The following is a 14,170-nucleotide window of genomic DNA, read 5'->3' on the forward strand; positions in this document are numbered from 1 at the left end:
TTCGTACTATTATGCTAAGCAAATCACATCAATTCTAAGAATATTATGACCATAATCGAGCTGTTAGATGGACGATTATGAGATATAATTTATTTTGTAGATAGATATGCTATACCTTAGCTTTGTGCATGACTATTTGACAAGTAGTTTTTAACAATGTTAAGTAAAAGTATTGAATAGAAGATAACAAGATTATCGCTTTCAATATGTATGTATACTAAATATAATTTTTGATAAATATAACCACGAATTAAAGGCTCTAGTGTGATTTATGGATGCGGAAGTGGCTAAATTAACAAAGTCGTATGTGTTGTGTTTTCCAAATTCTTTATTATTAAGATTTAGCTTGAAATAAAGCATGTTTACATTGCACCTATGATTTTGAAACTACTCGCCATAGTCACCAATGTCATAAGTAAAACAATAAAAGAAAAAAGAAAAAAGAAAAAAAATATTATAGGAAAAAAAAAACATGACAATTGATAGTGATATTCTTAATCAGGTTAAATAAATAGCTTGTACATTAAATATTAAATTAAGGTCACTTTAGAATTTTGTTCTCCTGTCAGTTTATTGCTGTAGATACTGGTACTTCCCCTTTTAAATCTATTTTCTTATTACTTGCATGACTTTAGCCCTTTTCGGAAGCTTCCAAGATAGTAATGTCGTGGATAATGTAGAAATGAAGACTTGCTACCAAAACACATGGAAAAAAAATGGTATCTCTTTTGCACGAATTATTACATTTTTGAGTTTAGCTCCGTTCTCTTCACAATAAAAATATTATCCGACCTTCAAATTTACGTGATTTTATAATACAGTACATAATAATACTATTTTAATTGTAAATTAAATTTTATTAGCTAGTCTTATCCGATAATTTTAGAGTATGCTACTACATACATCTATGGCGACTTGCAAAGGTAGGTCTGATTATGAGTTTATGACTATACATTACGTTTTCTATGATCCCTCTATATATAAGAAAACATTAGCTAATTAATTTATTAGTTAATTATTGAGAGCTAAAGAGGGCTATAATAAGATTCCAATACATGAAAAGACAGCAATTGAGGTGCATGTATACAGGTAGTATACCAATGTCTCTTTTCATTTTACAGATTAGGCTACTAATTAAACAATTATAAAGGTTAGATTTATATATAAGTGTATGAATATAATTAATTAGTTGAACCTATGATGACGGTGGTACATGATTTGGTAATTCGACGACCTTACAATATAATATAAAATATAATGAAGCTTGAAAGATATACTATATGATGGTTGGATTACATTTTGAACCAAAGTTTTAATTAACTTTAAAATGAAATTATTTATAATTGGTGGGAATATGCCCAATATGGGTGTCTTCGTAGCCTAAGTAAATGACAATCAATTAATAATATTAAGCTATCTTCTGTTAGGTATCCATTAGTTTAATTTGATAGCTAGGGACCAAAGCTTTTTAGAGGCAATTAGTAGTACGTTGTCACATGGAATTGTCGACTAATTTTTTTTAATGTTATACATAATTGATTTAGATCATTTAATTTTGATGGGAGTAGATACTAGTTAATTAATTATTATTATTATTACACATTTACACCATCCTTTTCCTTTTGTTAATTTGTTCCATTTGAAACGGACACAGTTCGATGACCACCATGAATAATTCATTATATATACAAGGAAAAAATCAAACTTTTAATCTTATTAGATTCGTCTCAATCTATAATTTCAAAGTATTAAGCTAATATAATTAGAATTTATATTATAGTTGAAGATTTTACACTCAAATATGCGCATTTAATTTTTTTACAAAAGGCCAAATTAATTGGATAAAGAGGGGTGTAATAATAATATATACAAGCAAACCTTAAAGTTGCTTATAAATTAAATTAATGATCTAAAGGTAAATTTTTTAATTTAATCAAACTCAAACGACAATTATATCCATCGATACATGAACTCATATATTCCTAATTTTAATATTGATTTAGAAAATATATATCAAATTTGATGCACAACCCTAATGGTTCATTGTACGTCATTACCCTTAATTATTAGTGTGTGAAAAAGACAATTGCATCAACATATTCAAATGTTAAGTTGTTAATTAATTAGTATAAATAAATCTTGTAATCATAGATTAACACCTTTTTAGAGGAAAGGGGGAGTACAATTGTATGTACAATCGCAAAATAAGACTTAATCACATGAAGAATACAAATATAATAATCCACTATATAATTAGCATTTACACAAATGAGGAAGCATGTTGGAAAGTATTGAATAACAAGGAGTGACGAGTATTTTGAGATGGGTTAGTAATAATGTGACATTGGCCTCCACATCTAGTCACATGATCGATTTGTCACCCCACCCTCCCCAAATAAGAATATATAATAGTTCCACTACACCCACCTCATTATAATTTAGACCTTCTCTCCTACCATCCTAGATTTCAAACTCAAATTTTTGTACATCTTAGCTAATATCTTCTATATCGAGCACCCAATTGATTATCTTCGTGTCTATCAGAAAGCCAATTGCAATCAAATTACATTGTTGCGATAGGACACTACTTACAAACTCATCATGACATCGACTTTTATAGATATATAGCAAATTTTCTTCTTATTCTAATTTTATATACCTTATTTTTACTTATTTAAAGAAAATAAATTTTGAAAAGGTCTAATAAAAAAATTCAAATAATTTCAAATAAGTAAAAATCAAAGAATAAAACACACCCTCCATAGAAAACTTCACTAGTTTTTGTTTACCCTATCTTTTCAAAAAAAAAAAAAAAGTAGTTCCTTAATTGTAAATTTATTTTAAAATTTCCACTTTTTTAATTGAATTACTAACTATTATTACTATATCAAATTATTTTAGGTGCTTCACCTCATTTATCACATATATTGTGTAAATATATATTTATATATTTCCTCCATTTGTTTATAATAGTAACACACACTTTATTACAATATTTAAGAAAAATGGATCTCACATGATATAATACAATTAAAATGGGGTTAAGAGGTTGTTAGGAGTATACTCAAGTGAGCCACAAGCTTTAAATAAAGGTAATAGTGCAATTTTCATCTTAAAAACCTTCATTTTATAGTGTGTTACAACTTTTGTGACATTTCAATTTTAGGGAAATGTTGCAGTTATTAAGAAACGGAGAAAGTATATTTTACCATTAGTCTTTAAGTATTTCTTTATACTGTGTAACATACTTTGTACCGAGTATATTTTTGTGGTAGCTCTTTGAGTAGCTTTGGATCTAATGTATTAGAAATTTGCAACTAAATAGTCGATCAAATGATAAATGAAATACCATCATCAAAATATACTCCCTAAACAAGATACGTTAGTAATATCAAAGTCAAAGTGAAACAATTAAAAATCGAATCAATTGTAGAAAAGGAAAAAAAAAAAAATAAAGAAAAAAAAAGGGGGGAGCTAGAAGATGGACATTCTCTGGCTAAGAGTATCAATATAGGGATCAGTTAATAAATGTTTTATCTATCTTTATACGTGTCTTAGGATAATGATACTTTTACTTTAATTTAATGTACTACTCTACTCACTGAATAGTTTAATAAATAAATTAATGAAATGTAATAAAATAATTCATGAGTGTGTTTTTGATTTAAAAGAGTGATACGTGTCGAAGCATGCATGGTTGATGCACCGCATCACGTGATTAAAAAAATTGGGTAGCCTACCACAACGTCGCCTCCCAAATCACGTGGCCCAACTCACGCTTTGGTGTGGTGGGCCCTACTCTCTCTCTTACGCGATCCACTTTCTCTTTCCCTTTTATTCATACCTGTTTTTTAGATTCATTGCTGCTCCTCTTTCTCGTGTTATTGCTTACATTTTGTAACACTCTTCCCGGTTTTTTTTTTTGTTCGATTATTTTAAATAACTGTAGTTTTTAAGTATAATGTCAGAGTCCTTAAAAAAAAAAAAAAAAAAAAAGAAAGAAAGAAAAAAGAGTATAATGTCAGAGTATTATATACTTTCTCCGTTTTTTTTACTTGATGTACTTTAACTCTTGTATTATTCACATCTCTTTTTTAACCTTTTTATATGAGATCTTGTTAGAATTCTCTTAAAAAATACCAATTAGTATTAGGTATTTATGGAGTACCTAGTATTATACTCCAGGTCAATCTAATAAATAGGCTAGAAACCCAACTTTAAAAACCGCACTAGAAAGAAATAACAAATTAACAAAACGAAATAACACACACACACACACACACATATATATATCAATTCGTTTCACCATCCTCATTTCACTCTCCACTATCACTCTTCTTTTCTCTCTCTCTATTTCACCATTTGAAACAGTTGAAAATTCTTCAATTGCATCCATCGAAGACATGTTATATATTATTCCACTGAAGCAGCAAGTAGTTCAAGTTCATTAACTTTGTTAAAGGTATATATTATTCCATTTACTAAACATGTTATTTATTGTTATTGAAAATATTATTTTAGAACTACTCGATGTTATTTCAGATTTTATGATTTTAAAAATAATTAATGTTATTTTACAAATGGAAGCATACTATTTTTATAACTAAAAATATTATTTTAGAACTAGTAACTGTTATTTTAGATTATATTATTTTAGAACTAATAAATGTTATTTTATAAATAGATTAGATTATTTTAGAACTAATAAATGTTATTTTAGATCTGTAATGATTTCAGCATCAAAATCAGCAAGAGCAGATTCAATACCACTACAACGAGCATCATCGGCTTCGATACCTAGCAAATTGCGCAAAATCATCTTCAATTTAGAAAAATAATTGACGAAAAGAGATGAGAAAAAGAGTAATTGATTGGATTGAGAGAAAAATCAGAACGAAAAATTATTGCAATTGGAAAAATGAGGATTAGAGGGAAACAAAGTATATTAGGAAGAAAAGGGAGAAACTCGGGAAGGAGGGGATAATAGAGGAAGAGGCTGATTATATACCTATTGCCTAAACTAAAAATGATGTCGTTTGGACCCGGGAGTACCATGCTCACGCTACATGGTACTCCGGGAGTAAGATAGAAATTGCGAAAAATACTGTTAAAATATCTAATTTGTATAATTTTTGCTTATCAAAATTTAAAATTATTATTGGTTAAAGTTACTCCGTATGTATTTAGAAGTGTAATAAATGAAACATGTCAATTAAAAAAGAACAACTATATTCAAATAAGACCCTGTTCTTTTGAGCTATTGTGGTATGTATGCTCTGCTAAAATATGCTCTGCTTTGTTGAGCCCTTGCTTTATTGATTTTTAATATTCTGCTGACACTTGCTTTGCTCTGCTCAGAAGTTCAAAAAAACATGACCTAATTATACTAAAACTTAAAGCGTGTTAGATATTTACAAGAGTAATTTGTAAAAATTACAGATGAAACAACTACTTTTTTTTTTTTTTTTTTTTTTTTTTTTTCCGCATGTTCCAACTACTTTGTACTACTTTCTCCGTATAAGATAATCGATCATAACAAAATTTATTAAATATAATTGAAGGGTTGAATTGGCTTTGGCTCTTAGATTTGTTCAATTTTTTTTTCTTTTTTTTTTTTTTAAAAAAAACAACATTATCTACCATAGTTTTTATAAAAGGGCATTGGCCATATCCAATAACTTAAGCAGTCATGAATGTAGCTAGGCTGTGTAGTTACCTAATTTGTTTTTCACCCCTAGATCACATGTTCCTAAATTTTTCAACCTTTAATAAACAATTTGAAAGTTGAAACATATATAACTATTTGCAAGTTGAGCTTATCCAATCAATTTGGTGTAGTTGGTACTTTGTAGGTTATTAGGATGTTTACCTTGTAACCTTAAATATCAAACATTGTATGATCTCGTTTAGTTATAATTTTAAAAGTGGATATTTCCTTTATCATTTCCTTCACCATAAAGAACCTAACTTGTAATTTAGATTAGCTTATCTGCGAGCTATCTCGCTCATATAAAAGACTAATTCAATAAATCCACTTTCAATCCATCTTTGCCATTAAGAATATTAGATATTCTCTTCCTCCATCCCATAGTAAATATTTATTTTTAAGAAAATGTTTGTGTTAAAAATTCTTTATCATTAACACATACAAATTTGAGTTGGGTTCTATAATACTACTTTTGAACTTTTTAGTTGCAATAATTAAGGAATCTTTTATATTTTACAAAATAATAGCCCTTTGTTGCAACTGACATAAACAAAATACTTTTAGAATATTTATAAAAAAACATTTACGGGTAATAAATAAAAACTATATAAATAAGACTTTTATTTATTGACGATTTAGAACGTAGGGAACTCATGAAATGGTAGATAAATGATGCCATACAATGATGCAACTACTATGCAAGTATACAACAGTGTAGAGAGAGAGAGAGAGAGAGGGTGAGGGTAGGCACATGAAGGGAGTGATCGCCCAAGTATTGCGTATGTGACATAAAATGATGTGACAAGACATAATTCGTATGTGTCTTTTAATTAATTGAAAATGTAAATTTAAGCTATAGCAGTAGGAAAGAACGCACGTGAGTGAGGGAAGCAGCCAGTCACGTGCGCCCATCCCCTGCCGTTCATATGCCACACTCACACACACAGCCTGCCGAGTGGGGACCATTCTTTTATACCCTCCTTCTCCCGTTCCGTTTTATCTTCCGTTATCTTACACTTTTTTTTTTTCTTTTTTTTTTTAATTTTTATTATTATATATATATTTTTTACATAAGTTTAAACATGTAAACTACATAACATTTATTAAAAAAGATAAACTATTATTAGCTGTGGTTGCGAGAATGTGCGCCTTGTTTACACGATCTCTCTGAACACTGTGGATGCTACATCATGTAAATGCCTTACTAGCTCGACGAATGCTATCAACCGTCCACCGAAAACTGACACCTGTGATTATATCGCCCCTAAGCATCATAACCAGAGAAACAAAATCTGTGTAAATTGTGACAGTAAATGCATTGCTCCCCAACGTTATCTACATTCTTACACCATCTTCCTTGAGTATTACAGATTATTTTTTATTTGAAAATTTAAATATTTTATTTATTTTTAAAAAAATAAATATGCGTCTAGGTTCGCGGTCTAATTTATAAATGACTGAAATAATGGTATAATAAGTTTTGTACTTGTATAAAGCAGACTTTTGTTTTTCTTTTTTTTTTTAAATTTTTTTTTTTTATTGAAAGGATTTGAACAATTTAACTCCTTTTTTTTTTTACGCAACAATTTTACTTTTAATTTGCAATAAGTTTGATTGTACTTTAATGTGTATTTTCTAATGGATACATATTATAAATGCTAATATGATTAATCTAGTGCATTATGAGTGTTTGTAAGGATAAAATTTATGTTATATAAAAGGTAAAATTAAAGTATATAAGACTAATTTTAAATTTTTTTAGGGTAATAATAAGTTAATGAAATATTGTTTAGGCCCTATTTTCTTCACCTAAAAAAAATATTCAGTAAAAATAATTTCAATTCAATAAAAATAATTTTAAATAGTAAAAATAAGTTCAATTCAGTAAAATAATTTTAATTAGTAAAAAATAAGGAACTTTAAAGAAGAAATGTAATAAAGAATTAACAAAAAAAAAATAAAAAAATCAATTCAACAATACTAAGGTGAAGTGAACAGTTTAAGATTTTGTGATAATTAAAACTCTATATTGGTAAATAGATTTTAATTTTAAATTTAATTTATTTATTTTTAGTTGTATTAGGCCTTGTTCACTTCACCTTAAAAAAAAAAATTCAGTAAAAATAATTTTAATTTAGTAAAAATCAATAACTTTAAAGAAGAAATTTAATAGAAAATCAGTAAAATTAATTCAATAAAATTAATTTGAGTTCAGCAAAAAATAATTTCAGTTTTGTTAATATAATTTTAGTTAAAAAAAAAGAAAAAAAAAAAAAGAAAAAAAAAGACAGTTCAGTTAAAATCCACCGGTCATGGACTCATGGTGAGTATACATATATAGCTAACAATCATATTTTGATATTTGCTTAGTTCAGTTAAAATCTAGACTCTCACTCACCCCCACCATCAGAGTGAACATCTACTAGTACTATCCACCTAATAGTCACCTACTAGTATACTACCCAAGTAGATAACTGAATATCAATCATCCGCTTGTTACCACATGAGATTGGAGCGTAAAGAGTTACAAATTTGAACACAGGTAATATTAGAATCAAAGGAACGCACACGGCGGGCAGGGAAGGGGGTGGGGGTGGGGGTGTGCGAGGTGAGAATGTGAGATAAGCGGATATGGGGTGTAGGATTTCAAAACATGCAAATATTAATACATGCACACTAGTCCACCATCCATCAAAGTCGTACACATGCCTCTATCTTGGACGAATGCTTTGTAGAGTCTACATAATCATACCCATATGTCATCCCTATATCTTTCTCAAGTAAAAGAGTAAAACAAGCCTGTGAATTTCACTTGCTGTTTATGTTGTTCCAAAAAAAGGCATATATAAGTCTCATTAACCATTTCCTAGTTACTCTAGCAATTAGCAAATGAAACAAGTAAAGATTAATCATCAAAAAAAGAAACAAGTAAAGATTATTCATCAAAAAAAAAGAAACAAGTAAAGATCATATCTGCTAGTAATCATTTGTGCAATACTTTTGGTCATGCAATAAAGACATAAATGTTACAAATACAATGAATTATTATATACAATGACTAGGAGTATTTAGGATCTAATATACCTGAATCAGTCGCAAAATCTTTCACCTCTGTACTGGTAAAAGATGATGAGTTACGTCATCAGCAATTCAGCATATAATTTTTTTTATCAAGATACAATTTTAGCAGCAACCTTAGCACTATTCAATTTCTTGGACATGATCGAATTAACTACATCTTTGACAAAGACGTAGAAGCATTCCCTGCAAGAGCTAGGCACTACCGTAGATCTATGAAACTGTGGAGTTTGATCACCGTGATGGCATACTAATGTTGGGGGTGGACTAACAATTTTTCGATGCTCAAAGCCACAGGAAGCCAAAATTGTATGTGTTGAAAGCCTGGCGATTTCCTTGAATGCATCCACGTCTAGTACATTAAAACAGAAGAAAGAATGATAATACAAGATTGGGTCAAGAACAAAATCAATATTACCGCAATACTTTTAAATGCGTCCACCCTAAGGGGTTAGATATGAGAAATCTCAACAATACAACAATATAGAAAAGGAATTTCAAATTGCACATTCATCCAACACTACACTGCTACCTCAACGTTATAAAAAAGAACAGGTAGTTTAGCAAGTCATTTTAACTAGTGTCTTTATTATTCTAAAGTAAACAACATAGTAGATTTTTTATCCATTAAAGGGTCAAGAACTCTGCAGAATATCATTAAGATCAAAGGCGACATATAATTCTTCCATACAGATAAACTATAAAACTTGACTTTTAATCATCCTACATAGTAGTCTCAAAAGATTTAGAAGGCCACTGTCATAGAACGATCACCACAAAAGGGCTGTACCAAGGCAATGTCAACAATAATAGTACACGTCAATCCTATTTCATCAGTGAGAAGGGTCTTTATGCATTACCTCCACTATACACAGCCTGGAAACACCTTTATGATTTATTTTACAATCATAATCTCGATTTCCAATATCATCAAAGATTTCACAATTTTAATTTATTGGAATGTTAAAACTTGTTGCATTGTTTCTAGTATATTTTTGTTAGGAAGTAGCAAAGTCATATGTATCAGATTTATTAAGATCAGTTTCTTCATCAACACAAGGGTAAGGTGCCCACATACGACACCATTTACTCTGCCCAAAATGGGAACCCCTTTAAAGGCATGGGACATTTGGACCAATATTGACATGACAAATGCATCACATCTAAATCATCTCACGTCACTTCTGATCCAGGTTATCAAATAATTATTCCATCAACAAACAAAATTCAATACAATCACTCTCTATGAAAACCCAGAACTTGTAGATCTCTGGTGAAGGAAAGGGCCGAATAGGGGACTATTTCTAGCAAAAAAAATATATACTGTAAAGGATTCTTTCAAAGTATTCTAAAGAAGATAATGCCTAAGCCTAACAAAAGAGCAACACATACTTAGAGAGATTTTTATCAGCATACCTAATCGTTTGTCTTTACAAAGGAGCTTCAGGTTGAGCTTGACTAGGGATTGAATCTCACCCTTTGCGTCATCATCCTTGTTACCCTTGCTGCTGCTGTTAAATCCAACACTTCCAGGACATGCTGATATTTTCTTCCCTTCCAACTTGACATTAGATGCATCAGAGCCGCCCACTATAGGATCATATGAAGATGTCGAGCTAGCAAACCCATTCCGTTCATCAGAAATATTTGACAATCCTCTTCCTAGATTTGCATCAGAAAGTAAGCCAGTTTTATCACGACAATTCTCAGCCTGTGCTGATGTTTGTGGCTCCTGCTTACTGGATGCACAGATAATCATAAGGCCATTTTTCTTCACAGGACATGCAGATGATTCCATCCTCTGCAATCTGGGATGTGATACATCAGACATTCCTGCTATTTGCCCACATGAAGATGTTGGCCAAGCAGAGCCATCTTCAAGAACAGTAGAGTCTCCTCCCTGTAGCTTTTTAGATGATGCTAAGAGCGCTGCGTCGTGAAAAATATTAGCTTTTGAAGAAGTTTGTACTTCTCTGGGCATAGATAATTTAGGAACACAGGACTTCTGATGCTTGCTCCTAGAGGCATTAGCAGCTTGTGAGGTAAAATTAGTCACACGATGCTTTCCAGAAGTCTCAGAAGGCCTTCCACTTACCTTATTAGTAAGCTTTTGCTTCTCAAATTTAGGGGACATTAGATCCTTTCTTCCAGACACTACACACTTAGGTACAAATTTATCTATCTTTAAACTATGTGCTTTATTTTGAGAAATCTTAGGAGTATTTTTTGACTTAGCAGTTTGCTGCACAGTCTTTGCTTTTGTCATCAATTTCCAAGCTCTGTCAACATTGTAGGAATCTTTATCACATGTGTCATCATAAGACTTTGATTGCAAAGAGCTCGCAGATGAAATGGATTGCAATTCGCAAAATTTTTCTCCACTTGTTCCATTAACATTCTTTTTCTTACTAGCTTTACTTAAGGAATCAGAAAATACTAGAGAGAAGCTCAAGGATCCAGTTCTAAAAGCACCCCAATTCTCACGCAAGACATTAATGTGCCTGTGAGCATTTCGGCAATTCTGCAGTGTTCTAGCACTAGATGACATATCAGCAGGATGCAAATTATCTCTTTCACCAGGTACACTTTGTGCAGATGCTATATTTGACTGATCAGAAGCAGTAGCTTTGGAAGAAAACTTTGTCGGATTTTGAGACACCAATTTGAGAAGCCTATTTGTCTCAGAGTCAAACTCCTTTGACCTATTTGGGTCTCTCACAATATCAAATATTGAGACTGAAGCTGAAGTTGGCAACGATTCCTCAGCACAAGGAGGAGGATCAATAGAAGTAACAACATCATCACTCATATCATTGTCAAGCTGCTCATCCCGTAGAAGAGCACAATCCCGGCAAAACCAATCATCTTCAGGTACAGAGGCACCAAGGCCAACACAAAAAGTATGTGAAGCTGAGTCACAGAGATCACATAAAAGAAGAAGGCACTCATCCGTAGTACCATTGCAGACAGAGCACTTTGCTCGTGCATATGGGTCAACTGGTTCCCCAAAAGGATCATAGATCTGCAAGTAAGACATACAACCATTAATAATTAACAGATACTAAGCATTAGCAATCAAAGATACCATCACGCTCAGCGCAGTCAGCAGGACAACAAAACATGTATCTTGGCCAACAGTCGAAGCTGTGGAGGCTTAATCTTCAAAGTGAATTATTAAGGAAAGGCTCGGTATCCAATGGTCAATTTACAGCAAAATTAAGCTGGACCTATGATGTCATATAACTTTCACAATAGCTACTTTCTAGTTTCTACAGCATCAAAGTATTACACCAACCATTTAAAACAAATAAATTGCATTTGGTATTCTAACATATGACAAAATTCTGCATTGGTAACCTATTGAAAAAATTGTTTCATCTCATTGGCTAGACAATAAGGTTGTTAAACTCCAGTAAAACGTGATGTGTCATCCAGGATTTCTTACAGAATATTAAATTTTTACTGTTGAAAAATAAATAAATTAGAGACCCGATTAAATTGATGTAATATTGGAGTATAACTTTCATATTCAACTTCAATGGTCTAAATTATAAGATTACAAATAAAATTTTTCTAGACACTCCATAATGGACACAAACTTCAACATTATTACAGATCACTAAACTGAAGCTAATTTCATATTTTCAAGTCACCAAATTGAAAATATGCAATATCAAGTAACCTAAGTGATATTATGAGATACCATAGTGTCCTTACAACACCAAAATTGGAAAAATTACTTTAAAAAAGCTTCTTATGTCCCTAAAGGTATGCTATATGACTCTATGTCCTATAATGGGCTAAGGGTCAACCATTCTTACTCTTTTAACGTCTATTTGTACTATAATATCACCTTTCAAAAGCCTATTTCCCCAACAGGACTGATTGGTAGGTGTTTGGGGAACAAAATTGTATATTTGGTGAGGAAAATCTCTGATGTAAATGCCGATTGTAAGGCTTATCAACCCCTAAGTATTTTTTATTTTTTTTTTCCTAACTCCTCATAACCATCCGTCAATTGTGTGGGAATGTAAATTTACTAAATAACCCATAATTTTGGGGATTGAATTGCATAATCACAAACCTTAACATTAAGGATGCAATACTTCCATTGTAAAATCTACATTATTCTCATTACCGCGATTTATTATCACCTACCAAACAGGCCAGAATCATAAACATAAACACAAACATACATAACATATAATCAATTACGAACAACACAACTTCAATTATCAGAAATCACATCGATAAACAAACAATGAAAACTCCAAATTCAACAATAACATAAAACAAATTATATACCTGATCTCGCACCGGCACCCGAACCGAACCCTGACCAATGAAGCTCCCATCCTTTCTCATACGACGAATACTACTAAACCTCCCTCTACACAAGGGGCACCGAGACTCAATCTTCGACCATTCAATAATACAAAGAAAGCAAAAGTAATGATCACAACTATCAATAAAACCTCTAACAGTTCTTCCTTCCTCCGAGAAACAAATTCCGCAGCCATCATTCGTCGGCGATTCGCAACAATCGTAGGTTTCGCCGTCATTGTCGTCGATAATCGGAGCTTTACCTTTGTCAATCGAAGACGGAATTGCAGGATCTAGGGTTAGGGATTCCGATTTCAATCGTTTGTTTGGTGAATTGGGATTGAAAATGGGGTCTAGGGTTTCCATGATGAAGAAAATTGAGTGTGCCTCGACCAAGTGAGGTGAGTTGGATGAAGTAGGATGATGAACGAGGTGAGATTTTCCCACCAAATATGGTTATTTTTTTACCAGGGGTCAAGGGAGATAATTATTAGAGTTGCGTTAATTTTAGTGGTTTTAAAGTCATAAATACATTATTACGAGTATTTTAATACGGAGTAAATCTATTGGACTTATTGGGCTTTGAATTTTGATTCGGATATAAATATGAATAGATTTGACTTTTAACCTTTGTATGGATAGGAATCCGGAGCAGGTGTCAAAATTGTCATTGCCAATTTGCCATTAACCAAGCCAAATTAATGAATTATACTTAGGATTAGTTTATACGTGTTTAGGGATGTTTAGAGTGCGATTTGAAAATTGCGGTGCGGTTTCCGAAAATGATCAAATCGCGGTTTTCAAAAAATTTTAGACCAACCGCCAAATGGGAGAAAACCACGGGTATCGTAAGTCGGCACCAAGTTCTTCCACTGATCAATAATAATTAATGGATACACCAAATTAACCCTCTCTAAACAATGCTAGAGGCTCTACAACATAAAACAACAAGTTTGGACACAAACCATTCTCCATGTACAATACTAATAAGTGGATAAACTCAATTTGGAGTCGATCGAGCAATGTTTGACCATCCGATCGAGCAAAATCGTGACAGCTTCT

General features: G+C 31.6%; 1 protein-coding gene across 1 annotated transcript; it reads right to left on the minus strand.

The window, feature by feature from the left end:
- Positions 1-8,681: 8,681 nt before the first annotated feature.
- Positions 8,682-13,605, minus strand: LOC110698014. The gene is made up of 3 exons (XM_021875419.1): positions 13,091-13,605; positions 10,202-11,807; positions 8,682-9,137 (listed from the first exon to the last, which is right to left on the minus strand). The coding sequence occupies exons 1-3, from the start codon at positions 13,472-13,474 to the stop codon at positions 8,878-8,880; spliced, it is 2,250 nt and encodes a 749-aa protein (XP_021731111.1). The 5' UTR covers positions 13,475-13,605; the 3' UTR covers positions 8,682-8,877.
- Positions 13,606-14,170: the final 565 nt, after the last annotated feature.

This window comes from Chenopodium quinoa, unplaced genomic scaffold (genome assembly GCF_001683475.1).
Source record: "Chenopodium quinoa cultivar QQ74 unplaced genomic scaffold, ASM168347v1, whole genome shotgun sequence".
Classification (NCBI taxonomy): Eukaryota; Viridiplantae; Streptophyta; class Magnoliopsida; order Caryophyllales; family Amaranthaceae; genus Chenopodium; species Chenopodium quinoa.

What these genes read in the sequence shown, in the direction of transcription:
- LOC110698014 (XM_021875419.1), bottom strand. Translation starts at nt 13,474, where the DNA reads ATGGAAACCCTAGACCCCATTTTCAATCCCAATTCACCAAACAAACGA. An exon ending in GGGTGCCGGTGCGAGATCAG is followed by an intron (nt 11,808 to 13,090) that starts GTATATAATTTG and finishes TCTTACTTGCAG; the next exon opens with ATCTATGATCCTTTTGGGGA. An exon ending in TTGTAAAGACAAACGATTAG is followed by an intron (nt 9,138 to 10,201) that starts GTATGCTGATAA and finishes TTAATGTACTAG; the next exon opens with ACGTGGATGCATTCAAGGAA.